Raw genomic sequence first — 26731 nt, forward strand, 5'->3', positions numbered from 1 at the left:
GGCAGGCTGCACAACTGCTCCCCAAGGATGTCGACACCATGCGCCCCAGAACCTGGGAAGATGGGGCGTTCCTGGGCAGCGGGAGTCTGCAGGCATGACTGAGTTCGAGAGGACTGTCTGGGTAGGCTGATGACGCGCTCTCCGGGGCCGGGGTCAGACACACAGAGGGAAGGCAATATGGTGATAAACAAGGACGGAGGGTCAGAGAAGAAAGGCGAAGCTTGATCTTTTCTTCTCCCAGTTCATTAATAATAGCCAAATATAAAATGTTCATTCTTGAGAGGGGAAAAACAAATTAAAAATAACATTTATGAAATGTACACACACACACATACATGTATACTGTACACTAATCACAGATGCCTAAAAATGTATACACTATATACACAAATGCAATTCATCTATTATTTGTACATCTTACACATATACACACACATGAAGCATCAAAATGAGAAAGGGCTTTCTAGCATAAGTCAAAGGGATAAACCACCTGGGGGAAAAAAGCAATAGTAAAAGTAAAATCTTCTCCAAATTTAAAAAACCAAGTCATAAAATTAACAGTTAAGTATCAAAGAAGCAACAAAGCAAAGTATATAGGAAAAATGTAAAGGATGGTGACGAATTAAAAGAGAGAGAGAAAGGTTAAGAAACAGGAAGTAGGAAGCAGTAGGGAAGAGCAAACACTGGCTTAGTACTATGCCTCTCTTGCACTCCATCCCTGGAAGTGGCCTAGTATTCTTAGACATTCCTCTGTCTCACATGTGCTATTTTGAATTTGTATGTGCAATCTGAAGCGCTTCAAGTAAGACAAAAGTAAATGGGCAATTCACAAAAGAAGAAAGGAACAGTCAAAAACCATAGGAATGCATGGTCAAATTCACTACCCACTTTTCCAAAAGAGCAAATAAGAATTGAAAGTTTTAAACTACCAAATTGTCAATTATTTATAATAAAAATACCTAGACTTAGCGCTGGAATCAAAAGTTGGTAGAATCCTCCCAGAAGGCAACCTGACAATTCAGTCTTTACCAAAATCTTTTCTAATGTTCCCCTATGGTGTCATATTTCACATTTTAAAGTGTATTATAAGAGAAGAGGCTAGGGGATATATATGAAACAATCCACACACAGCAGTGACGCTGGGATTATTCATCATAGCAGCATATTAAAGGGAAAATTAAATGGTACCAGGTTAAATGAACACATAGAATTCCAACCCTACAAAATCTCTTAGGATTTTTCTGATATTCTTTTAGAGATACATGTTTACTCTTTACAAATAGCCTACTGTATAATGTCTATATTACACAGTCTTAATTAAAAGAATTATTTCATACATGTCATCCTGGTATCTGTTGAAAACAGGACTGTGAGGTGGTCATTACACCATGACAATAATAGAGGACTCCCTGGTTTTTAAATGGGGGATAATAGAGTGACTTATATATCATTAATTAATTAATTAATGGCTACAAAATGACAGCTAACACACAGCACCCACACGCACCAGGTACTATTCTATTCTGCATGTTACAAGGTTTACACCTATCAACTCCTTTAATCATGACAACAACCCGATGAAGCAGGGGCTATTATTAAACTGCGCTCATTTTAAAGATGAGGAGACAGGAGCACCCAATGGATAAGTAACTTGCCTGAGGTCTCAGAACTAAGAAGCATCAAGGCTGGGTTTCCAACCAGACCATCTTAGCCATTTGCTCCTGTGTGCCACACCTTAATTTAGCCAGCGCATTGTTCAAGAACGAAAGCTGACCTGAAGGATCCTTGTTATAAACAACAGGCAGCCTTATCTATTCATTTGCCGTAATGACACCATTATCTCCATGAAATAAAATACTAGAATTGGAATTTGAGTAAAAGAGAAAGGTTTCATCTTGATATATATTGTAAACTCAGAAGCAACAAAAATCATCCACAGATATTGAGAGTTTAATAAAGACACTGAGAGAAAAATAAAAAATAAATAAATAAATAAAGACACTGAGCCAGGCAGGGTGATACATGCTTGTAATTCCAGGATGCTGGGAGGCTGAGACAGGAAGATAGAAAGTTCAAGCCCAGCCTAAGCAATTTAGCAAGACCTTGTCTTAAAATAAAAAATAAACAGAGCTGGGGATGCAGCTTAATGTGAAGGTAAATATAAATGGAAGACAAGAGACTGTAGAGAAAACCCAGGCTAGTCTCATTTTTCATGTGTTCATTAGGTTTTACATCTAAGATGCGATATGTATATGTACCAATTCCTCAAAACAAATGTAACTACACCCGAAGAAATAGAGCGAACATCTCACGCTGCCATAAAGTTAAGCCAAGCTCCACGAGATAGTCTGACTCCAAGCAAGGGGACCTCCTGTTACCGCCCTGCTCTCAAGGGAAACATTCACATGTGTCCTCCACAACTTACATGCCATGCTAGCACGCAACATCACGCTCTCATGCCTTACGAAAGAGGATTCCCTGTGACAAAGGGGAAAACACTGAGTTACTGACACATACCTCTGTGAAGCTGAAGAAGAGGCCAATACCACCAACAAATCTCAAAACCTCCCCAGCGTATCTTCCTATTATCGGAGCACATGGTGGGCACAGATGGCCATCTTTAACACAGCTCTGTATCAATTAAAGAAAGACCTGTTATTTCAGAGTACATTATAAAGAGTATATAAAAACAGCACAGATGCCAAATTATGGTCAGGGTATTACATCCCATTTGGGGCATTTTTTTAGCAGTATGTAAACCTTTCAGATGGCCTGGGGTGTACACGCCGTGCCTGACCCTCTGTGGCTAGGCCTGTGCTATGAAAGGACAGTCGTGCCCATACTTAGGTTGTATTCTATATGACTGCATCTTTCCAGAAGGAAGATTTTTGTGCAAACTTGGATGCGGTCATGCTCAGCCACCAAGGAAACAGGGTCATTGGTCCTACAACTCTAAGGAACTAAATGCTACAACAACCACTAAGCTGGGTAACAGGACCCCAGTCCTCCCCTAAATTTCATCTTCCACCAATACCCATTTCAGCCCCATAAGACCTGAGCAGAGAATACTGCTAACCATACCCAGACTCCTGACCCATAAAAACTGTCAGACAATACACAACAGGTATTGTTTGAGGCTGTGAACTGTGTTATACAGCCATGGAAAAGTAAGACAGACACCTACAAAGAAAGAATGTCACAATTGAAGACTTTCACAGGGGGGATATCTATCTTAGGACTCAGAGAAATTCCCAAAATATAAACATACATGAACTTCTGAACTGAGCCAAGCCCTGAGTCTGTCCTCCTTGGACCCGGGTTGAAACTTCACAGTCAGGGGTCTGGCCTGAGACAGGAGTTTGGTTCTAAACAGTCCATCAATAGCTCAACTCCAAACACAAAGGGTATGAAATTGTAACGGAGAGAAGGGAGAGGGGTCTCTACCTTCAAGGTATTTAGCTAAGAAACCCAATTTAGTAGAGATCATTCTCAAGCCAAGATATTTATATACTTCCTCTAAATCTCTAAGATTGATCTATTTTCTATTCTCTTTCTTTCCCAACTTGTTCTCATAAGAGTCCAGTGGGAAAGAATTTGGGGCAATAAACCAAAACCTGTGGGGCTAACTGGGCTCTGGAATATTCAGCACTCTTGGGATATCTGAGAACAAGCAAATGCTACAATCATGTGTTTGAAAATATAATACAGGCATATGTGGAACAATTTTGAAATACAATTGAGCATCAGAAAATTCATTTCTTCCATGTTAATCATTATTTTTTAAAGGAATGCATTATATATGACGCATAATCTCTAAACTTGACTTACAGCCAGACAGGTGTCATTTGGGTTAAAACTTCGGAATCCACAGCAATCTAAATTTCTCTGGATATCATTTCGAGCACTTGCGGTATTGTTCCAACCAACCTCCAGAAGCTGACTCTAAGAAATTTAACACATAAATTAAAATGTATCATCACTGCATAAAATATACAAGCTAGGACCAACAGCTTTTAGTACTCAGCGTATATAAAATAAATACTATCCAAAGAGCATTAAGACTTTTCAAAGGTTTATCCTTTAATCTGCAACAAAAATTAAGCCACTATTTCTATCCTGGGAATAAAAGTCTTAATTTTTATATGTAATTTAAAAGAAGCACTTGGTTCATCGACACAATTCTCAGGGTAAATCAAGATAAAGTTTCTGTTGTCCCAAGAGAGGAATCCATATCTCTCTACAAACTGAAGCCTGGAAAGATGAATTTCTAAAATGGAATCACAGGCCTCCTAGAGCAAAGAGCTCACTGTAAATGGTGGGTAAAGACTGGGTAAACATCTTTCGGCAGAAATACTTTTTTCCCAGTGAGACCTACACCTTATTTAAAGGACACAAAACACAGCAACACCTCATAGTCCATTGGCTCCATCAGCCCTGCAAAAGCAATCAATTTAGCTGCTCAGAAGAAATAGCACTATTTTATACTCCAATCGCTTCTCCCTGTCTTCCTGTACTCATGCAATGCTGGTATAATAAAGTAGCAGGAAAAAGTCCACTCACCTGTTGCTCCTGATTCAGGGCTAAACAAGCACAAGACACAGAAAACTGAACAATGAATACAAGTAAGAGGATAATCATATACTGAGAGTTAACAGTTAAGGATATTTCTGAATACTCTTAAAATAGCACAAAGCAGAAGTATTGGCACAACTCTCAAATGCACTAGAAGCAATTTATTGAGAAAATAGAACAAACAGCACTTAAAACTTCAAAAAGGATACACACAATTGTTATTTTGGTAAAACACTGAGCCTTTAAATTCCTAAATATATACGGATAGATCTAGCATTAGAATTTCATTCAGAATAAAAATATTCTTACATATATAAAATAGGAAATAAGTGTAGACAAATGTCTATAAATTTATTAAATTTTAAGTCTAACAAACACACTTTTTTCTCAAATATAAGAATGTTGGAAAGGGCCCAGACCTAGAGTTCACTGAATCAATTCAAGTGAACTTTGAATTTGCAATGTGTGATTGGACTATCCTGAGCTCCCAGAATTCTTCATGACACAACAAGGAATGGGAATGTGTAAACATACAATAACTTCATGCTCAGAAATGTTCCTAATATTGGCTGAACAAATACCCCTAGGGCTTTCTAGGAGTTTCTTTCTGGAAATTAACTTTCTAATGATATTAAATTACTTGTAGTGATTAAGATAGTGATTAACAGCAAGTATGAACTCAACTCATGTGGTAAAAATCCCAATTTTAAGAAAGGATACAAAAAACAGCAACACCTGATGGTGTTTTACAGCTCCAATCAGCCCCACCAGTGCAATCAGGAACAGGAAGATGCCGACAGCAATGACCACACCGACCACTCGGAGACTGGAAATCAGCCCAAAGCCAATGCCCCAGGCAGCAATTCCGATTAGCAACAGACTAACCAACTGGAAAAACAATGGGGGTAGGGTGTCAATTTATAGAATATCAACATTTTTAGGTTGTTTAGATCTGATATCATTTAGTAATTACTAATAGTCAATACAATCCTCCCTCAGTGTTCCACAAGGGACAGGTTACAGGACCCCCATACCCAGATAAAAATCCAAGAATGCTCAGTTTCACACACAAAGGTATAGTATTTGTATAGAACCTCCACCTTCTCTTCTAGACTTTAAATCCTCTCTAGATTACTTATAATACCTAATGTGATGTCAATACTATGGAAATAGTTTTTATACTGTATCATTAAAGGAATGACAAGAGAAAATGTTCATGATGCAACTGTTTTTCCAACTAGTTCTGATCCACAGTTTGTTGAATCTGTGGTCATCTTAAGAACAGCGTATGCAAAATTTCTAAAAGCCAATAGCTGTTATCCTGACATGCTGATTTCTTTACATGGAAATTATCTTTTCCTTCAAAGCCCAAATGTCTGAGTGAATCCCTCCCCTCTCTGGCAACCTGTGTTCTTAGAATGAGGTCCTACTCTTCCCATCATCACCTCCACACTGTTTCCAAGCCTGTCTCTCCAGGAGACTAGGAACAACTATAGAATAAGGACCCACATTTCCTCACTCCTTGTCCCCCAAACCTGTCACAGGTCCCAGCCTTGGGAAACACTCAAGCACTGTTCACAGAGCTGTTGCTGAAATGAATTGTTTTAGATGTCATTAACAAGCATACTGGAATTCATAATTTCATATATATTAAGTTATATATGAAATTATACTTCATTCATACATGAATTGTATTATATATTATCTTGTATATAAATTACATATTAGCCATATATATGAAATTATATGTAATGTATATAATTTCATATAATTATATATACTTTCTTTCTGACCATTAGAACCTCTAGTACGAAAAAAGAGTATAAAAAGTTTTAGTTATTTAAAATGAAATGGCATTCTGAACAAGAAGAAATTATTTCATAGTAGGTCAATCATTCTACTTATATTTTATCCAATACAATCAGGTGAAGAAGTAGAATGCCTGTCTAATGGTTAGAACCTGTAAAACGTAAAGTTGCAATTACTTCCTTGAAATAACACTTGATGGTATGCTGGCTAAAGATTATAATTAACCACAGGAGATACAGATAGCAGATAGCAGAGGAGGGATGGGAGAAAGGTGAAGGGAGAGGGTTCCAGAACAGGACCCAGGCACCTGGAGTCTGCCATCTCCCGAGGCCATCTGATGGTATAACTCCCCTTTTGGAAGAAGTAAAATGTAAAAACAAAGTTTCCTAATAAACTCTATTTACAAATGTAAAAATGACCACCTACTCAATGGATGTATTTCTGCTCAAATGTGCAATTTTTCACATGTAAAATAGTTTATTAGACAATTTTACACTTACCAGTATATAAAACGACCTATGTAGAGATACAAGTGAACTCTAAATATTGTGCATCTATTTGTACTTCTATGCAAAAATTTTTTAAAACATTTTTGCCAAAGAGGCAAAACGTGAGGATGAAGCATTGCAGAGCTGCAGAGACTGGGGGGTCTCCACCGCAGGTCACGCACAGAAAGCTTTGTGTTCAGAGGGCGGAGGGCAGGGAGAGTTCTCACAAGTTCTGCCACAGAGAAATTTGTCTCCCTCCTTTCTCAACTGCTCCTTATCAGCAGGCGCCTTTCCTTCTGCTTCATTTTGATCATCTCCGTCTTCTCACAACGTTAAACAATTCTGCAGTTACAGAGTCCTCTGCCCCTTCACAGGGAAAGTTATTCCTGACTGTGGCGTCCAGATAGAGCTCGCTTCCCCTCGAGAGCTGGGAAAGGCCACAGCAGAGGAGGGGCGGGAGGGCCCTTGTGGTGTCCTAGGTGCCAAGCACTGCGCATGGTCGGAGAGGCTCGCTGGAGAGGCTTGCTGGAGCGGCCTGGGGGTAGCCAGAGGGACGGAACCGATAGGAAACAGCTGCCATTTGTCCGTATGTATCGATCAAGAGAAAATGATAGAAATCTTAAAGAACTGGCTCATATAATTGTCATGACTGGCAAGTCAGAAACTTGCAAGACGGGCCAGTAAACTGAGAACTCAGGCAGAATTCCTTTTTGTCCAGCCCTGGGGATTAACCACACTGAGCTCCACCCTCAGTTTTTGTTTTTTTGTTTTTTTTGAGACAAGGTCTTAAGTTTCGGGTTGGTGAGGCCCATTCACATACCAAGGTAATCTGGTTTCCTTACAGCTGACTGGCTGCACATGTCAGTCGTGCCTACAGCACACCTTCAGAGTCACATTAGTGTCTGACCAGATGTGTGGACACCATAGCCTATTCCCAAGTTAACAACAAATTAACCATCCCACTTGCCAACATTAAGTCCTGAATGGGATACTTTTCTTTGATTTTACTAATGAATATTAATTATAAATAATGGGTTTCATTATGACATTTTTCACACATGTATATAACATATTTTGCTCCTCCCCACAATATGCTCTTCTCCTTCCCCTAATTCTTCTTCCCCTTCAATTATACTTCTGTGTCTTTTTTTTCCCTCTAGATTCTACATATGACAGAAAACATGCAATAGTTGTCTGTGTTTGGCTTATTTTGCTTAACATGATGATCTCCAGTCCCATCCATTTTCCTTCTTCTTTATGGCTGAATAATCCTCCATTATGCATGTTATGGCTTGTGTGTAGCTGTCCCCCCACACCCTCATGAAGTCATAGATGGGGCTTTTCAGGGGTAGCTGGATCTAGAGTGTGTGACGCTGAGATCAAGGTGTGATGCTGGGACTGATTCATGGTACAATTCTAGGATTAACAGTGGGAATGCTACCCACTGGATAGCCTGGATAAAATATAAGAGACAGAAAGAGGGCTGCTGTTGTTGCTGCCTGTGGTTTGTCATTTGCTGCTTGCTGCCTTCTCCCTGCCCTGCTTTATCATGGACTGTTTCTCCTCTGCGATGCCCCTCTACCAAGCCACCCTGCCTTGGAGTCAGCCAACTATGAACTGAAACCTCTACAAACTGTAAGCTAAATAAACCTTTCCTCCTGTAACTTTGGCTGTTGGGTATTTCGTCTCAGCAACAAGAAAAGGAACTAAGACTATGCATATACAACATGTTTCCTTTACCGGATGGGATGTTCTCTTATTAATTCAATTAAATTCACAGGCAAGACTCTGTATTTCATTCTTTGACTCACAGAAACTTAAAGATTAGAAGCATGAGTAATCAGGCACCAAAAATTATCCTAATCCCATACAGTTTTAGAGAACCCTAAGGAATCATACCAAATCCTTACTACATTAACAAGATTGTTAAATACTGTATTAAAAATATTAAAAGATAAATATTCTTAAATATTTAAAGCTAATTATTTATCCACAAATAGTTGGTACTGATTATGTGCCAAAAGCCAGAGATAAAAAATCCCTAGTAGAACAGAAGTGAGCAAGGTTTCTCTTAAAGGACCAAGTATTACTCTCTGCCTTTCCAAATCACATGAGCCCTGGCACAGCTATTCAATTCTGACACTGTACACAATGATCACTAGAATTTAAATTCATGTAATTTTCATGACTCACAAAAATGTTACTGTTCTTTTGAATTTTTTAACCACTTAAAAACAAAAAAAAACATTCCTACCTAGCATGGTATACAGAAACAGGCAGTGAAATGGATCTGGCCATGGGATGTAGTTCACTGACCTTTGCTTTAGAAGTCAGTAGAGCAAGGAATGAACAATTACAATGAAACAAACAATTGCCTCATCAGAAAATTTTTTACAAAGTAGGTCAGAGTGTAGGACAATAGGGGGAAAAAGCCCTGGGTAAACAGAATAGGCCAAAGACTGCAAAGAAACAATAAAGGAGTAAGTAGAACAGACTGAGAAAATAACCCCACTGTGAAAATAATCTCACCTTCGACAGCAAAAGAATGAATACTGCTTATTCAGCAAAGTAAGTATCTGAAAGAGTTTATCCTGTGTATCGGATGGACCATAAATGTCACCATGAGCATCTTTATAAGAGGAGGACAGAAGGGAATTAGAGACATATACACACACAGGAAGTCAGGTAAAACACACACAAAGTAAAATAAAACGAAATAAAGCCAACAGTGATGCAGCCACAAGCTGAAAAGCTGCAGCAGCCACCAAAGACAGAAGAGGCACAGACGGATTCTCCCCGGGGCTCCGGGGGATCCGCGTGCTGCTACTTACACCCTGACTTTTGACTTCCGGTCTCCAGAACAGTAAAAGAATCAATTCCTGTTGTCTCAGTCCTGTTTGTGGTAATTCCCCACAGCAGCGTTGGGAAAGAATTACAGAACAATTCACCCACTTGGAGTTGGACAAGTCAGGGACCTGGGACCACTGCAGAGACTGCCTGTTGTCTGACTACCCAAGAAAGCCCTGCCCTGCAGCCAGTGTGGAATACGTGGGTGTCTTTTGTCAACACTCTTCCCACAAACCAAACCCTTAACATTGGCAGTATGTTGGCAAATGAGAAAACAGTTCTATGCTCACTTTGCTGCCAATTAACAAGCTCACTGATGACAATCTACTCCCCCTAACTATGTTTTTCTAAGAGATAGTTTTCCCCCATATTGCCCAGGCAGCGATTCTCCTGCTTCAGCCTCAATGATTCTTGGGCTCAAGCAGACACACACTACTGCGCCCAGCTCCAAAAAAATTTCTACAACCAAAAAGGGGGAAAAAGCACTAGCCTAGTTCTCAGAGTAGGCGCTATGTTATTGTTGAAAATATCCAGAACATTCAATACTCTGATCCCCTCACCCCTAATGAGGGAAAAGAAGAGACTGCTTCTTTCCTTAACACTCTGCTGAGGGAATTCCTCCACAAGGTGATTCTGCTCTGTCTTTGATATAATTTTCTGTCTCTCCCCATTACTTTCTACCCTATAGTCGTCTTAACAGATCTCACAAGTGTAGTAACTTAAAATGCCAGATTTGTTCTCTGCAGTTCCAGGGGTCAGAAGTCCAACTTGGATCTTCCTAGGATAAAATCACAGCATCAGTTAGGCTGCAGTTTCTTCTGGAAGCTCCAGGAGAGACTCCATTTCCCACCTTTTCCAGCATCCAGAGGTTGCATGCATTCCTCTGAGTGTAGCCCCTTCCTCCACTTTCAAACTAGCAGTGGACCATCTTCATAGGATGGGACCTCAGCTGTCTCCTTTTTTGACTCTGACCCTCTTAACCTTCCTCTTATATGAACTTTTGTGACCACAGAAGGGCTCATTCAAATAATCCAGAATAATGTCCCCATCCGGAGATTCTTAATTCAATCACACCTTCAAAGCCCCTTTTGCTGTGTAAGGGACATACTGACAGCTTCAAGGATTAGGATGTGGGTTCCTTTGGGAGCAGCAGTAATCAGCCTATCCCAGGGGGTTCTGAGAACATGGGCAACTAAATTCTCACAGAAATCTTTCCTGCTGCAAATATTTTTAAACACTGAAAGAGGTCCTATCATTTTGTTTAAACATATAGCTGAGCATAGAGAAATTATGGTAAGTTCCCATAAACCAGAAATGAAAGGAGAATCGAAAGCCCAAGCTGCAAGCAGCCACTGAAGGAGTGGGGCCCTGTGGGGCACAGGGGCTTCTGGTTTAGAACAATCCTTGAAGGAGAAAGACCTCGATGTTCAGCCAGACACAAGTAGGAAGTGGAACTGAGACTGCTGCACAGCGAGGAACCCCAAAAAGCTATTTTCTCAGGGTAAGATATTCTATAAAAACAGCAACGACATATCCAGCAGCACAGCAATTTTTGAAACTCATCAACATTCACCCCCAATTTAACCTACGAATTCAATGTAATTCTAGCCTGCCATGCCCATGTCTGGAATTTAAACATGTGTCTCCTGGGACAGACATCATCTTGCCAAGGGATTCAGATAAAAGCTGATCACAGGTTGTGATGGCAGTGAGGGAGGAAAAGCCAAACAGTAAATTCAAAAAGATTCAAGAGGGACAGTTCAAATCTCAGCCCCCAAACTATTCCCAAGTTAAAAAACAAAAAACAACAAAACAACTTTGCTACCAATCAAAAATCACAAAACACGTAAGAAAAATTAAATCTGATATCAGAGATGCAACACAGGCAGTAGAAGGATTAGAGCTCCCCAAGAACTTGAAGTAGAACTAAAATTAAAATTAACACATTTAAACTAAAAAGAGTAATAAAAATATGAGAAAATAAAACCATATTTATAAAATGTAGGCTTGATGTCTGGGGATTTAGCTCAGTGGTTCCGCCGCCTGCCTTGCAAGCACAAGGTCCAGAGTTCGATCCCTGGTACAAATAAATAAATTAATTAATTAATTTAATTAAATTAAATGTAGGCTTGAAAAAGAGCCAAAGAAAGTAGAAAAATACAGAAAGGATAAGTCATACTTATAAAAAGAAAAAAAAAAAACTTCCAGCAAAATTAAGAAAAAGAACAAGAATAAATTCCTCAAAATTTTCCTACCTGATTCAAAAAATCTATAAAAATCCCAGAGCAAAAGTCATACTCAATGACACAACATGAGAAAAATCTCCTTCAAAATTTCCGGAGCAAGATGACTTCTACTCAATAAGGTTGTGGAAGCCTTAAACAACTGAGTGTGAACATAAAACAAACATGAGGGCGTAGCTGTTACTATTCACAAATTAGTAAGTGTATCCACAAATTATTAAAGAACCAGCAAAGTGGCTAGAAACAGGATCAATATATGATACAACAAAAATATTTTTTCAATTAATTTCTTAGGATACAATTTGTAATAGGCCCCCAAAGTATAGGGTACACATGACTAAATCGAACAAAAGTAGTATAAGACCTTCATGGAGAATACTGTGAAATGGACTGGAGAACATTATAAACATCTAAGTTCATTTAGGAAATATATCATGTTCATAGAGGAGAGAGCACTCATGCCAATAAAGGATCGATTCACCCCCAATTTAACCTTTGAATTCAAGGTAATTCTAATCAATATCTTCATAGGGTTTTAAGTCCTATGGAAGAAGAGCTAGGAATATTTTTACGATTAAGGAGAAAGGCCTTTTCTGCTGTGCTTTTTCTCAACCCAGGCACAATGTCACTAGCACCAGGCAGAAGAGGTGCTCCAGGTGGCAGACAAGCACACCTTGCTAGTGCTTAAATCTAACTGTTCTGAACTCAGCCCGTGTCGCGGCTTCGTCATACTCTGAAAACCTGGAGCCTAACTTTACATCTTCTGGGTGTGTTTTATTCTTTAAAAATTTGGAAAACTAGCCAGGTGTAGTGAAGCAATCGGGAAGCTGAGGCAGGAAGACCACCACAAATTCGAGGAAAGCCTGGGCTACATGGTGAGACCCTGTTTCAAAAAAAAAAAATCAACCAAAGCAATCCACAACTTAGTGAGACCTTATGTCAAAATAAAATTGGGCTGGGGATGTAGCTCAGTGCAAAAGCTCTAGGTTCAATTCTCAGCACCACCAAATAAATAAATAAATGTAAAATTAAGTAATTAAGTAGATAATTACAAAATTTTTAAACTAAAGAGGTTAAAAACCATACTAACAAAAACCAAAACTTATTTTAATGGCTCAGTAATTAAAAATAAAAATACAGATCTAAATAAGCCAAGAGGGTAATCTTTGAGAGGGATGGAATTCTCAAATGGTATGGAAAGAAAGGGCTTAATCAGTAGCCATTTTGAAAAAGGACAGCAGGTAGTTCCTACTTCACCCCACAGATTTAACCCTAAATATGAAAAGCACAACCGAAACTTTTAGGCAAAAGTAGAAAAATACTGTCATGGCTTTGAGCAGTGAAAACTACAAGGAATAAGTCTAGAATTAGGAGAAGATATTTCCAGCGCTCACACATACTAGAGAATACATGCAATCAATTTAATAAGACAGAAAGCACCCAGAAAGGTGGTCAAAGGTAGTACCCACGCAATTCACTGTAGAAAAAAAAATCCCAAAAGTCAACCAACACCCGAACGATCTTAAATCTCATCAGAAAAAAAAATTAATTAGCACAGCAGGATCTCACCTGCACTCAAGTGGCAAAACCAAAGCCAGAAGACACCAAAGGTGTGAAGAATCTAGAACTCATGTGCAAGTAAAAGTAGAAGCTGCTGCAGCTTACAGAATAATTTGGAAGGAGGTTAAATATATGTATCCTTTACTAAGCCAGCAATTGTTTCTAGGTTAAGCCCCAAGAGAAATGTACTCATTTTACCAACAAGACACAAGCCAGGATTTGGCTGCAGCCTTGTTTGTAACAGGAAAAAATTAAAAACAACCCCCCACACAACATAAGGGAATTCATAAACTCTGCTGTAATCACACAACAGGATGCAACTGATATTTATTCCTGTGAAATCAATAAACTTCAAAAACATAACAAAACAGCTGGGCATAGTGGCCCACTCTGGGAGGCTGAAGCAGGAGTATCACAGGTTTGACCCCAGCCTGGGCAAATTAGCAAACCCCAATCTCAAAATAAAAATAAGAAGGGTTGGAGGTATAGATTTGTGTAAAAGCCCTGAGTTCAATCCCCAGGACAATGTACCACAAAAATAAAACACACACACACACACACACACACACACACACTCCATAAATCACAAAAAATAAAAGAAACATCATTTACATAGATTTTCCAACAAAAAAAAATTCTCTATGGATGACTAATATGTGAGATTGTCATAAATGTCATAGAAGTGTATGGAAATGTCAGGTGTCAATTTCAGGACAGTGACTACTTACCAGAGGGGAAAACAGAAAAATAGAAAAGGCACTATAGAGTGGACTATTAGCTCTATTGTAGTGTTTAACATTTTGTTGTTATTGCTGCTGTGTGGCGACTGAATCCAGGGCCGAGAGCATGTGCTCTACCACTGAGCAGCATCCCCAGCCCTGCATTTGGCCCCATAAGGAGAGAGGCAATGGCTGAACAATGGCATCTGTGAAATCCAGCCTGTGGGTACACAGAGCTCTGCCATGGTATTTTCTGTGCCTAGGAAATATTGCCTAATTCAAACTACAATATTTTAACAGTGCTTTCTTACAAGGGAACCAATTCTAAATTATCCTGCTTTGTTTTTCTATATAAACTGGCCCAATATTCTTCACCCAGCCTTAGTTCCTACTATTTCCCAAACCCAGTAATTTTTTTTTTTTTTGGTACTAGGGATCGAACTCAGGTCCTTGAGCTTTTGAGGCAGGAGGCGGAACCACTGAGCTAAATCCCCGGCAATTTAAATGACGATGTTCTCATTGGCTTTCAAACATTCTGTATTACAGTAATTCTAGTCAGTGAATCACCAAGCATGGTCAAAATTCCCTCTTGTAACTTGTTCCCATTTAGGAAAAAAGAAAGCTTTCAATTGAAGGTAGGATACACCTGAAGGCAGCAGGGAATGGATGATGATTTACTGGTTGTCTACACATGGGTAACAAAAAAGCATTCTCTGGGTCTCTCGCCTTTGGATGGTCTCAGGTATGAACCAAGACACAACCCTACTACCCTCTCTCTCTCTCTCTCTCACACACACACACACAAGTTTATCATTTGTAAGGGCCATTCCCAAAGGTGGATGAGAACACACACTCAACACTAATCTAAAACAAATTCTGCATCTATCTATTACCACAATGGTGAAACTAAGTTTTCATGAACTTATTGAGATGATCTATTTTCTGACTGAACCCCCAAATTATGTTTGGGTTTTTGTTGTTGTTTTTGTTTCATTTTGGTTTTATAGTACTGGGGATTGAACCTGGGTCCTTCACACTGAAGCACATCCCAGTCCTTTTTTTATTTTGAGACAGGGTCTCACTAAATTGGCCAGGTTGGGCTCGAACTTGTGACCCTCATGACTCAGCCTCCCAGAGTTCTGGGATTAAGCATGCCACCATGCCCAGCCCTGTTTGTTTGTTTTAAATTTTTATCTATTTAGTTTGTTTGCCTATTTATTTATTTTAGACAGGCTCTTGCTTTGTAGTTTAAGCTGGTCTTTAACTCACTATGTAGCCCAAACTTTGAACTCACAGCGATCCTCCTGCCTCAGCCTCTCCAGTGCTGGGATTACAGGCATGAGCCACCACTCCCAGCATATTTAGTATTTTTTTTATTTTTTTGGTACCAGGGATCGAACTCCAGTCCTTGCGCTTTCGCTTTCGAGGCAGGCGGCAGAACCACTGAGCTAAATCCCCAGGCCCGTATTTAGTATTTTTGAATAAATGGTATGACATTTAAAAAGTTAGTCTCTCCTGCTCCAGCCTCTATCTGCCAATGTAGTTTGTTTCTAAATTTAAAAACCAAAAGCAAGTGTTGATTCTGCGTGACTGACATTTTGAACACACAATAAAAAAATCCCCCAAATATTTTAAAATTAGAAATACAGAAATCCTAAAGATTTATAATATGTCTCTAAGATTTGGTTATCAGCATTTCTTTAACTTTTACTAAAAAGATAGCCTTTTAAAGATAACAAAACAATGTATTTGGGGTGGCAGTAATTACGTGTTATCATTGGGTTGTAATTAATGAGGTTATATGAAGTCTTCCAAGCTAGTGATCTAAAAATTATTGATTCAAATAAAATTAATTCTAACTGCATAATTAAGTCTAAGCTTGTCACTATAACTTGGTAGACAAAGAAACTGCAGTGAATCCTTTGTTCAATTATAATAACAGTTTCCTTATGAAACCAATTGTAATTGAAAGTAAATTTAGACCTATGACAAATAGTTTCCTTCCTCTGGGAGACAGAATGCTGATAAAAAGAGATCCTGGGTCTGTTAACTCCTTGATAGCAATGTTTTTATGAGCAGGAAGCGCCAACCTTTCCTGTTTTGTCTTCAAAACAAAGAAAAGTTTATCGCACAAGGGCTTGAAGAGAGTTAAAAGAGCTGTAATGGAAAAAGACACACCCCAGCAAGATTATAAAAGTGTCTAAAATTGGCATAGCTTCCCAAGCAAATCCCAGGAGGCAGTGCAGCGGCACAACTACCAGCACACACAGGAGGCAGCTGAGGTGGGGCGAGGGACAGAGGGACTCTCAGCAAGGCCCAGATCCTCTGTGCAGTTCCCAGTGAGTGACCTCAACCCAGTCCCTTCACGGTAGCCAGGTGACATGCCAAAGGACACAGCGCTACATCTGTAGCAAGCCCTTTGCTTAGTGCATTTTTCCTCCCTCTAGCACTCTTACCATAGCACCTGACGATGTATTTGTGTAATTTTTAACACTTCAATGGAATATGAAAGATGTGATTACAATGTCTAAGAAATTATAGTTTTTGCTTTGTAGTCAGATCAATACATGTGAGTAGCATCTTTTTAACTTATTCCCTATAAGAGCTGGCTCCATGGTGATGCGTGAAAGAAAAATAAAGCCCTCCATATGAACTATATTAGTTAACTACCAAATGCTAGCCAATTCTTTTTGGGCTTTTTTTTTTCTACCTGAATCAAAAATTTTGCCACATTCGCCTACACTCCTCCACAAGCCCAAGAGCACACGGTGAGATGGTAAAGCATGGGGAGCAAAAAGTTCTACTTAAGATGAAAATAACTATCTCTGAGATCATTTTAGTAAACAGAAATGTTGAAAACAAATCAACACGTGTTTGTTGGGGCTGCCACACGCCATACTATAAAAGAACAAAGAAAAAAATGTGCCCAGTGTTGTTTTGTAATGGAGCCTAATTGCTGAAACGTTAAACCGAAACCGCTACACTCGGCCATTTGAATGATGAAGAAATTACTGGAATATTCTAGAATTAGAAGATAAGAACCAAACAAAGCACTGCTCAGAAGAATGACCTCTGTAGTCTACATATGTTGCTTCTGCAACTTAGCACACATGTTTTTTTATACAACCTTTAATCCCAGGGTTTTACTGGCTCACTGTGACTTCCATCAGCAGTAGACATACCAGATTCAAGCTTACCAATCATGGCTTCCCATCCTGTCGACGGTGCTTGGTCCAAGGGGTAAATCCATAAACCAACACAGTCATTAAGTGAGTACCACATCTGACACAAAGACAATGAAAGAAAAAAATGGGTTCCTTTGGCACAGAAGAAAGCTGTAAGGACAAAGGTGATTCTGCCAGGGGCCATCTGCACATAGAAAGAGCTAGCCTCAAAAACAATCTAAGCAGAAGCAATCTACTGAAAAAGTGACTACAAAGATCCAAAGAGTTCTGATCTTTCCTGAGTCTCCAGATCCGGCCAAACCTTGTGCTCCAACAATTGGATTCCCAGTTATAGGAGCTAAAACATTCTTATAAACTCATCTCTAACTCAAAGCATCCTGATTAATAAAAGCTCCATCTTGCAAATGTTTATCATATTTTTTTTAGTAGCTGCAAACTTGCCAGATGTGGTGACACATTCCTGTAATCCCAGCATTTGGGAAACTGAGGCAAGAAGACTGCACATTCCAGCCAGCCTGGGCTACATGCAGAGTTCAAAGCCCGTCTGGACTACACAGGGAGACACTATCTCACCAAAGTAAAAAGCAAGTCAAAATAAAGCAAAAAATCCTGTGATCTTGACCTTGACCACTGTCACCACTGTGACCACCTTCCCTTCCCAAACGAGATTTAAATCTTTACCCTTCTCCACAAGGTGCTGGTTTTGGTTTGGTTTTGTATTCTTTTGTCAATGAGCCTTAAAAAACATGCGCAAATGCTTTTCATTGAAATAGAAGAGTGATTATCAAAGCCTAAGAAGGAGGTTGGGAAGGGATGGAGAGGATGATTAATAGGTCTAGGGTGCAGTTGGATGCAAGGAGTGACTTCTACTGTCCTGTAACACAGTAGAATAACTGGTTACAACTAACGGAACATTTTTAAATAGCTAGTAGAGAGAACTGTATATATTCCCACCACAAAGAAATGATGTTTTATGTCTGAGGACAGATGTGTGAACTGCTCCGTTCTGATCATTATACATTGTATGTATGTATTGAAATGTCACACACTAGTCCATAAATATGTAAGACTACTATGTGTCAAAAGATCGTCCTAACCCTTCCTATTGCAAGTTCAAAAAAAAGAAAGGATTAAGAAGCCAGAGTAACATCATAGGCTGTCTTTTTTCTGCAGACACCCTCTCCTAGGCTTACTAAATTGAACTTGACCCTAAATTTGACTGCTGAGTAGTTCAGCGGGTGCCTGCAAATGTGGACCAGGGGTGTGGGGAGAGGAACGAGTTGCAGAAGGGATGAGCAGACTTTCTGAGTGATGGAGAAGCTGAAGTGGGCTGGCAGGTGTGCATGTACTGTGTGTGAAAACTTACCAAATGCTACACTTCATGCATAGCTTATTCTATGTCAACAGTATCCAATAAATCGCCCTCCCCACAAAGCCTTATAAGGAAGAGTATTTTGCACAGAACAAATTATGGTGTCTAGAGTTGCAGATGTAATGTGGTGACAAGGGAGAAGACCACCGGATGTCAGGGACCATTGGGCAGGAAAGCAGATGTGGACTGGCTCCCTGGCAACATGCTTGAATCGTGTACTTGGTCTGCACTCCCTACGGCTTCACTCCTTTCTACATGAAAACAATAAACCATGGCCATGTTAGGCAGGGGTACCACTGGGTTCCTATTACCTGCAACTGAACTCTTCCTAACTGCTTAGGCCTGAATATGTCCTCCAAAAGCTCATGCATTGGAAACCTAACCCTCCAGTTCTTACATTGATGGAGGTGGAGCTAGAGCCTCTGGAAAGAAATTAGGGATAGATGAGGTACTGAGGGAGGTGCCTTACAATGGGATCAGAGCTTTACAAGAAGAGGGCAATCCTGAGCTTGCACACCCACTCTCTCACCAAGCGACGTCTTCCCCTGTGCTAAAATGCAGCCTCCAGAACTGCGAGGAATAAATTCCTTTTCTGTATAAATTGCCCAGCATGTGAAACTCTGTTATAGCAACAGAAAATGGACTAGGATATTAATGTGAGGGTGTTTTTTTTAAGCCCATCAAATGAGGTCCTTATGCTGACTCCCCTTTGTTTCTCATTTTAGGATAAAGTCTATATTCCTAGGATGTCAAACCCCAGATATCAAAGGCCTGGATTAGCTCTGGAGGGAATTCTTCAGCCACTGCTCCTGGGCCCCAGCCATTCTTTGAATTCTTCTGCGGAGTCCTCTACGCTAAAGTGTTGTTCAGTCAGGGCACACAGATCTTATACTCCCAGCACCTGGCTGAATGCCTAGCACTGAAGAGGTTTCGAAATATACTGGCTGTTAAAAGGGCTCTTGATACTGCTCATTATACTTTAAGGACAAGTAAATGCTTATTCTTCAACATAAACAATATTAGGAGTGGGGGAAGGAATTCAGTCTAATGGTGATCCAGATTATTCTTTGTCTATACAACTTATAAAAAAGATTCCCCTTCTTTCACCAAATATCTACTTCTCATTCACAAGTTGAAAAGACAGATGTGAATATTTCTAAAACAGCTACATTTTTTTAGCATGCAAATTCTACCAAGGTAAGTAGATGCTTTGAGGATAAAGGAGCTTAGAACACTTAAAACAAAAAAATGGACTATACGTGGTAATTAAACTATTCAAAACTGCTTTGTTGTCACTTCATTGAGAGAAGTTACAATGGGAGTGGAAGACAAAAAATTTTAAGGCATTATTAAGATACAGAACAACCATACCACCAAATTTAATACAGGGTCCAGTCACACTAAAGAAAACAACGGCCAGACTCCTCTATATGAGTCCACATTTATAAAAAGGAAGAATGCTAAAAAACTGAACCCTTTCATGCAATGTTTTAATATGGAAAACAAGCAATTCAGAGAAGATGAAGTATGCATTTCTATGATACCAAACATCTGGATGGAAATATGAAATTCTATAAATAATCTAGATATTGCTAAATAAAAAGATATTTAGTGCTGAAGCCAAAGCCTCTGTTCATTGTTTCATTTCTATTCTTCAGATGATACAAAATCCTGCAGTAGTCCTGCCTGTATTTTTCTTCCTTAAGGTTCTCCATAATCCCACCACTTTTATACTTACTATGTACAAATACAAAGTATCTAAAGACTCCTAAAGAGAAATTATACAAAGAGAATTGAAAGTAAAGGCCCCAGCTCATCATTTTCAAGGTTAACTACTTTAAAGTGTCATTCTCAGCTGCAAACAAAGTTCCAAGCCCTTCTTTGGAGCCCTGTTGCAAGACAAGACTGGAGCTATGGGCAGAGCTACTCTGCACCGATTCCTGCATTCAATTAACTAAATGCCAGTCATATGCAGGGCTGCACCGTGCACTTAGGAAAGCAAGAACGATGGGACACGGACCTTACTGCTGATGTGATTATGGTTTATCCTAAGGAAATTACAGGGTAACTGGTCCCTTCAATGTCTTCTTAATTGTTAAATTCAAGAATGGCTGCTATGAAGAAATCAACCAATAACAAACTCTGGCGGGGGTGTGGAGAGAAAGGAACCCTCTCTTTTTGTTGATGGGAGTGCAGACTGGTGCAACCACTGTGGAAATCAGTATGGAGATTCCTCTAAAAACTAGGATTAGGGGCTGGGGATCTAGCTCAGTGGTTTCGGCGCCTGCCTTGCAAGCGCAAGGTCCTGAGTTTGATCCCCGGTACTGAAAAAAAAAAAGAAAAACAAACTAGGATTAGAGGTCCTATCTGACCCAGCTATTCCCCTGTTAGGTATCTTCCCAAAAGAAGTAAAAGAATCCTACCACAGCAATATATGCGCACCCATGTTTATAGCGGCACAGTTTGTAACAGCTAAATCTTGGAAACAGCCCAAGTGCCCATCAACTGGAGACTGGATAAAGAAGATGTGGGGTTGTTTTTATAAAATGGAGTGCTACTCAGCCATAAAGTATGAGAAACTAGAGACATTTACAGCTAAATGGATGTACATTGAGGCCATACTCTTAAGTGAAATAAATAGGACACACATGTGTAAATACACATGTGAACAGTCTCTCTGGTGAGAAGCTGAAAGTGTAAATAAAGATCAAAATGTATAATAGATAATTTGAAATAGGAAAAGGTCCAAAAAAGAAGGGGATGTGGGAGTGGTAGGGAAAGGAAAGAAAGGAAAGGAATAAATATGAGAAAAGGAAAAAGTGGAAACAAAATCTTTGTAAATAGGGAGGGGTGGAGGGGTTGAAGAGAGGGCAGGGGAATGGGGAAAAAAATAAGAGCCAAGATATATCATGCAAAGGGACAAATTCCCAATGATGACTGTCATCATATCATATACCTAAAATGTTCCAATAAACTTAACAAAAAAAAAAAAGAAGTGTTCGCCAGGTGTGATGCACACCTATAATCCCAGATACTGGGGAGGCTGATGAGGCAGGAGAATCCCAAGTTCAAGGCCACTCTTGGGAAACTTAGGAGACCATCAAAATAAAGTTTTAAAAGGGGGTGGGGATATAGCTCAGTAGTACAGCACTTGCCTAGCACATGCAAGGCCCTAGATTCCAATACCTCCACCAAAACAAAACAAAAACAAGAATAAGTCTCAATGCTCACCTTATCAGCAGACTTGATGCATATGGCCAACCCCATCTCTGTGACAACTTCCATCTGGCTTCTAGGACACCAAACTCTACCAGACTCTCCTCCTACCTGACTGCTATTTCTTCCTTGGCTCTTCTGCAGAATCCACCCTGTCTCTTAGACCTATCAATGTACGAATGTCATGGCTTCGATCCATGGACCACTCCCTTTCTGTCTAGCTACCCTCACTAATGCTAACTTCATCTGATCTCAACTCTGTAAACACCATTCACTCTGAGGACGGGTCCCTGAATCTAAATCTCCTCACTCCCCTCTCCCTTGAACTCCAGCGTCATTAGTCTAAGTGTTACCTGATATTTCTATTTCGGTATCTGTGCACATCACATCTAATACTGAACCCTTTGTTTTCATCCCAAAGCCTACTCAACCTATCGTTAATGGCAAATCCCAGCTAATGGCAGCTAAAGGCATCCCCGTCCCCGTTAATGGCAAAGCTACGCTGCCAGATGCTTCAGCCACAACCATGAGAAATCTGTGCCTTGTTGCTCTTTCTCATACCCCATTTCTAACTCATCTGGAAATCATCTTGGCCCTACCCCCAAGAGGTCCAGAACTTGACTGTTTCTATTACTTTCATGGCCACCCTACTGGCCCAAGCCTCCATTATTTCAGAACCTAAATTGCATCAATAGCTTCCTGACTAGTGTTGCCGCTTCTGCCTGTGGCAGTTATCATCTATTCTCAATAAATGTGATCCAATCGAAATATACAGTGACTATTTACATTTTTTAAAATTTATTACTAAAAGACTTATTACTTTTACCTCCTTCAAAATACCCCCACTCACACACTTCAAACATAGTTACCCCAATGTTCTTATCATCTTCTGAAGCAATTCTAGAAGTCCTCTTTTGTGAGTGTCTTTATGAGGTGTGATCAAAAATCAAGGCAGAAGCTGGGCATGGTGACACACTTGTGTAATCCCAGCATTCGGGAAGCTGAGGCAGGAGGATTCTCTCAAGTTCAAGGCCAGCCTGGGCTATATACTGAGCTCAAGGCCAGCCTGAACTGCATAGTGAGGCCTTGTCTTGGGGGAAAAAAAAGTCAAGGCAGCTACAACAGTACAATTAAAGACACCAAAGAGGACTTCCAAAACTACTTCAGAAAGTTACAAGAAAAATGGGGTAAGTGTGTTTTAAGGGGGAGAAGGTATTTTGAGGGAGATTAATTGCAATATATCTTTTGCTGTAATAATTTTTTCAAGTTTTGGTACCATATTTTTGATCATACTATGTCAGAACTTCACCTCTTCTTTTACAGGAAAATCAGACCATGTCACCCCACAGACAAAAACCCCACCCACAGTCCCCCATTTCATCTGGTGTGGAAGCTCATAATACTCAAGGCCATGTATATTCTGGGTCCCACAACTTCTGTCATCATTTCCTGCCATGGCACTGCTTGCTGGCTCTGTCCCTTCCATAAACCAGGACTCCTTCGCCAGAGAAAACAAAACCCTCCTTATGCAAGTTTTACCTGTCAAGAATAGCTGGACAGGGGGTGGCCAAGTCTGCAAATTCAACTCGGGAAGTATTTAGAGAACATAAGCTCTGTGTCAGAAAGACAATAAAATAAAAATATCTGCAAGCTGAACAATGCAACAGGAGGGGAAAAAAACAGAAGAATATATACTCTCTTGTAACAAGAAGCTAATGGTCTAGCAGGGGAGAAAAACAGATCCACAATTATCTACAACACACAACACTGGTATGGTCAAAGGCAAAGACAGGATAAAAATGTGACACCACCAGCTCTCAGCTCTCAATGTAATCTAGAAATAGCTAGGAAACATTAAAAAAAAAAAAGTCACATGCCCTCTGCCTCATTGAATTATTCTGGGATGGTGCTCAGTAGTAAGATACCAGAGAAAATTTTAAAGTAAAGTTTTATTCAATAGCTTTACAGAGAAGGGTATAAGATTAGTGTCTTAGTTACTTTTCTCTCACTGCTGAAACAAAATACCCGACACCCAAAGTTAAAGGAGAAAGGGTTTACTTAGCTCACAGTTGGTAAAGATTTCAGTGCATAGCTAGCTGGTTGCAATGCAGAGTAGCACATGGCAGAGGGGTTTCACAGAGGAGAAACAGCAGTTTATGAAATCCCAAGACAGCAAAAAGGAGAGAAAAGAGAATCCTCCTTCTCTCCCTTGTATTGTATCCAGGCTATCAGAATCAGGGTGGTACCGAGCCAATCAGTGCACAGATTTAGTAACCACACACCCTTAATTCCAGCACCACCCACTCTGAAACAGCCCCATCTAAGGCTGCATGAGGCTTTGGGGGGGGATATCTAGACACAAACCATAACTTCCACCCCTGGCCCCCCAAAGACTCATGGACATTCCTTTATGCAAAAGGCATTTAGTCCATCTCTAAGGGTTGCCAAAGTCCTAACAGTTTCAGCACTGTTGAAAAGTCTAAGTCCCAAATCTCCTCTGAGATTTAAGGCAAACTCTAAGCTGCAAGCCCCTGTACCGATGAAAAGAATGTTAAATGCTTCCAACATACAATGGCACAACATAAACATTACCGTTCCAAAAGGTATAAATCGGGGGATACAAAGGAATGGAATCAAAGCAAGTCCAAAATCCAACAGGGCAAGCACTAAGTACTGTTGTTCCATGTCCAGCATCCAAAGCAATCTGTAGCAAGTAATGAACACCAAAAGGCTTGGTTGGCTCCGCCCCTACAGTATTTCCGGTGATGGTAGTTCCCATGGTTTCTCTTTTGGGCGGACTCTGCTCCCTCCTTGCAGTTTTCCTCAGATGATCCATGTTCCTGGCTTCTCTAAACTCCTGGGGTCTCCAATGTACCTCTGGCTTCATGCTCACAGCTCCACACACTGCCCTCTCAGGGCCACACTGTTTGGCCTCCCTGGCCTTCTGAAATCTGGTTGGAAGCTTTCCTGACCCCACAACTCTTACATTCTGCAGGCACCTAAAACCAGACCCAAGTGGATGATGCCAAGGCCTGCCACCATCTACAGCAGTAACCAGGCTTTCTTCTCTCTTGGCTGTAGGGGTCAAGTGCCATCCTGAACACTCTGAGTCCAATCTCGAGAAACAAATTCTATGGGCCACCACCATCCTGGAACATGGTACCCTGGGACATTCTTCTCAAAGTAAAAGTCTTTCACCTTTGCAACTCTGAGGTTGCAAAGGCTAGAATCCTGCTGGTCCTTGTGATGTCCTCAGGGCATCTTTTCTGTTTTCCTCTGAAGTACTTGGATTTTGTTGTTGTTGTTGTTGTTACAGGGATCGAACTCAGGACCTTCCACTTGTGAGGCAGGCAGTGGCACCACTAAGCAAAATCCCCAGCCCGTACTTGGGATTTTTCTTGCTAGTCTTTTGAACAACCAATTTCTCCTCTGTTCCATCTTTACAGGCCACAACTTTGCTGAAGCTTCCCTTCTGGCCAAACTCACAATGTTTTGAATCATTCTGCTGGTCTCTTTGCTCTTGATTCTCAACATAAATCCAGCTAAAAGCCCCCACCAGTAGCCATGCCACCATCTCAACATTAGACTGCCTTGAAATTTCTTCTGCAAAATTAATTAGCACACCACCCTTAATTTCAGTCTCAGGCAAAGTCTCTAGACAAGAGCAAAATGCAGACAAACTTTCTGCCAAGGTATAACACACACTGTTTGGGGTCCAACAGCCAATGCAGTCCTTCTTTCCAGTAGAAACATCCTGAGCCTGGTCTTTACTGGCAGCATTTCTATCAGCTTTCTGGTCTTCTGAGCTCTGACCAGAATCTCCCATCAAGCAAAGCCTAAGACATTCCAACTCAACTTTTTCAGCTAGCACGTCTCAACTTTTCCTAACTCTTCCCCTTCCCACAAACCAGCTCCAAAGTCTCCTAAACCACATGGTCAGGCACAGTCACAACAATGACCCCACTCCTGGTACCAAACTTCTGTTTTAGGTATTTTTCTCTTGTTGCTGAGACAAAATACCCGACACCCAAAGCTAAAAGGTAAAGGGTTTATTTAGCTCAGTTTGTAGAGGTTTTAGTGCATAATCGGCTCACTCCATGGCAGAGTAGCATATAGCAGAGGGGCATCCACAGAGGAAAAACAGCAGTTCATTAAAGGCCAAGAGAGCAAAAACAAGAGGGAAGACAAGCCTCTTTCTGTCCGTTATATCTAGGCTATCAGAATCAGGGCGGTACCAAGCCAATCAGTGTACTGATTTAGTAACTACATACCCTTACCCAGCACCACACACTCTACATTCAGCCACCTCTGAAAAAGCCCCATCTAAGACTGCATGAGGCTTTGGCGGAACATTTAGACACAAACCATAACAATTAGCAAAAATATCAAGACAGGCAAGGGCAAAAACTTGTTGGCTAAAATGTATAAAACAATATAAGAAGTTAGCAGGCAGTGAGAGATCATGAATGAAATATTAAAGAATTTGGGGTTATTCCCTTAGCACTTTCATTATTATTAAAAGTGGGTTTGGATCATTCCTTTCATGTGGTAAGATGGCTCAGAAGTAAAGTCAGGTCAAATGTGCTAAGAAGAAAGAGGGCCCAAACCCAGCCTGCCTGCTTCAGAACCCCCAGTGTGTTTGAAATGACCCCCACAGTTAGGTCACCTAAACCGAGATAAAAATTAGGAAGGTGGGACATTCAAATTGAGATGTGTTATG

At 40.3% G+C, this 26731-nt stretch overlaps 1 protein-coding gene across 1 annotated transcript in view; it reads right to left on the reverse strand.

Annotated features, from left to right (window-relative positions):
* Positions 1-26731, reverse strand: part of Tspan13 (tetraspanin 13) — a 33772-nt gene that overhangs the window by 1228 nt on the left and 5813 nt on the right. Inside the window, exons 2-5 of the mRNA XM_004839595.3 lie at positions 5293-5460; positions 4561-4641; positions 3829-3942; positions 2518-2631 (exon numbers count right to left, since the gene is read on the reverse strand). Coding sequence (XP_004839652.1) covers positions 2518-2631; positions 3829-3942; positions 4561-4641; positions 5293-5460 — 477 coding nt within the window. The remainder of the gene's footprint in view (positions 1-2517; positions 2632-3828; positions 3943-4560; positions 4642-5292; positions 5461-26731) is intronic.

The sequence above is a fragment of the Heterocephalus glaber genome, unplaced genomic scaffold (genome assembly GCF_053883595.1).
Source record: "Heterocephalus glaber isolate CG9 unplaced genomic scaffold, H.glaber_assembly_v1.0 deba00000676, whole genome shotgun sequence".
NCBI classification, from domain to species: domain Eukaryota; kingdom Metazoa; phylum Chordata; class Mammalia; order Rodentia; family Bathyergidae; genus Heterocephalus; species Heterocephalus glaber.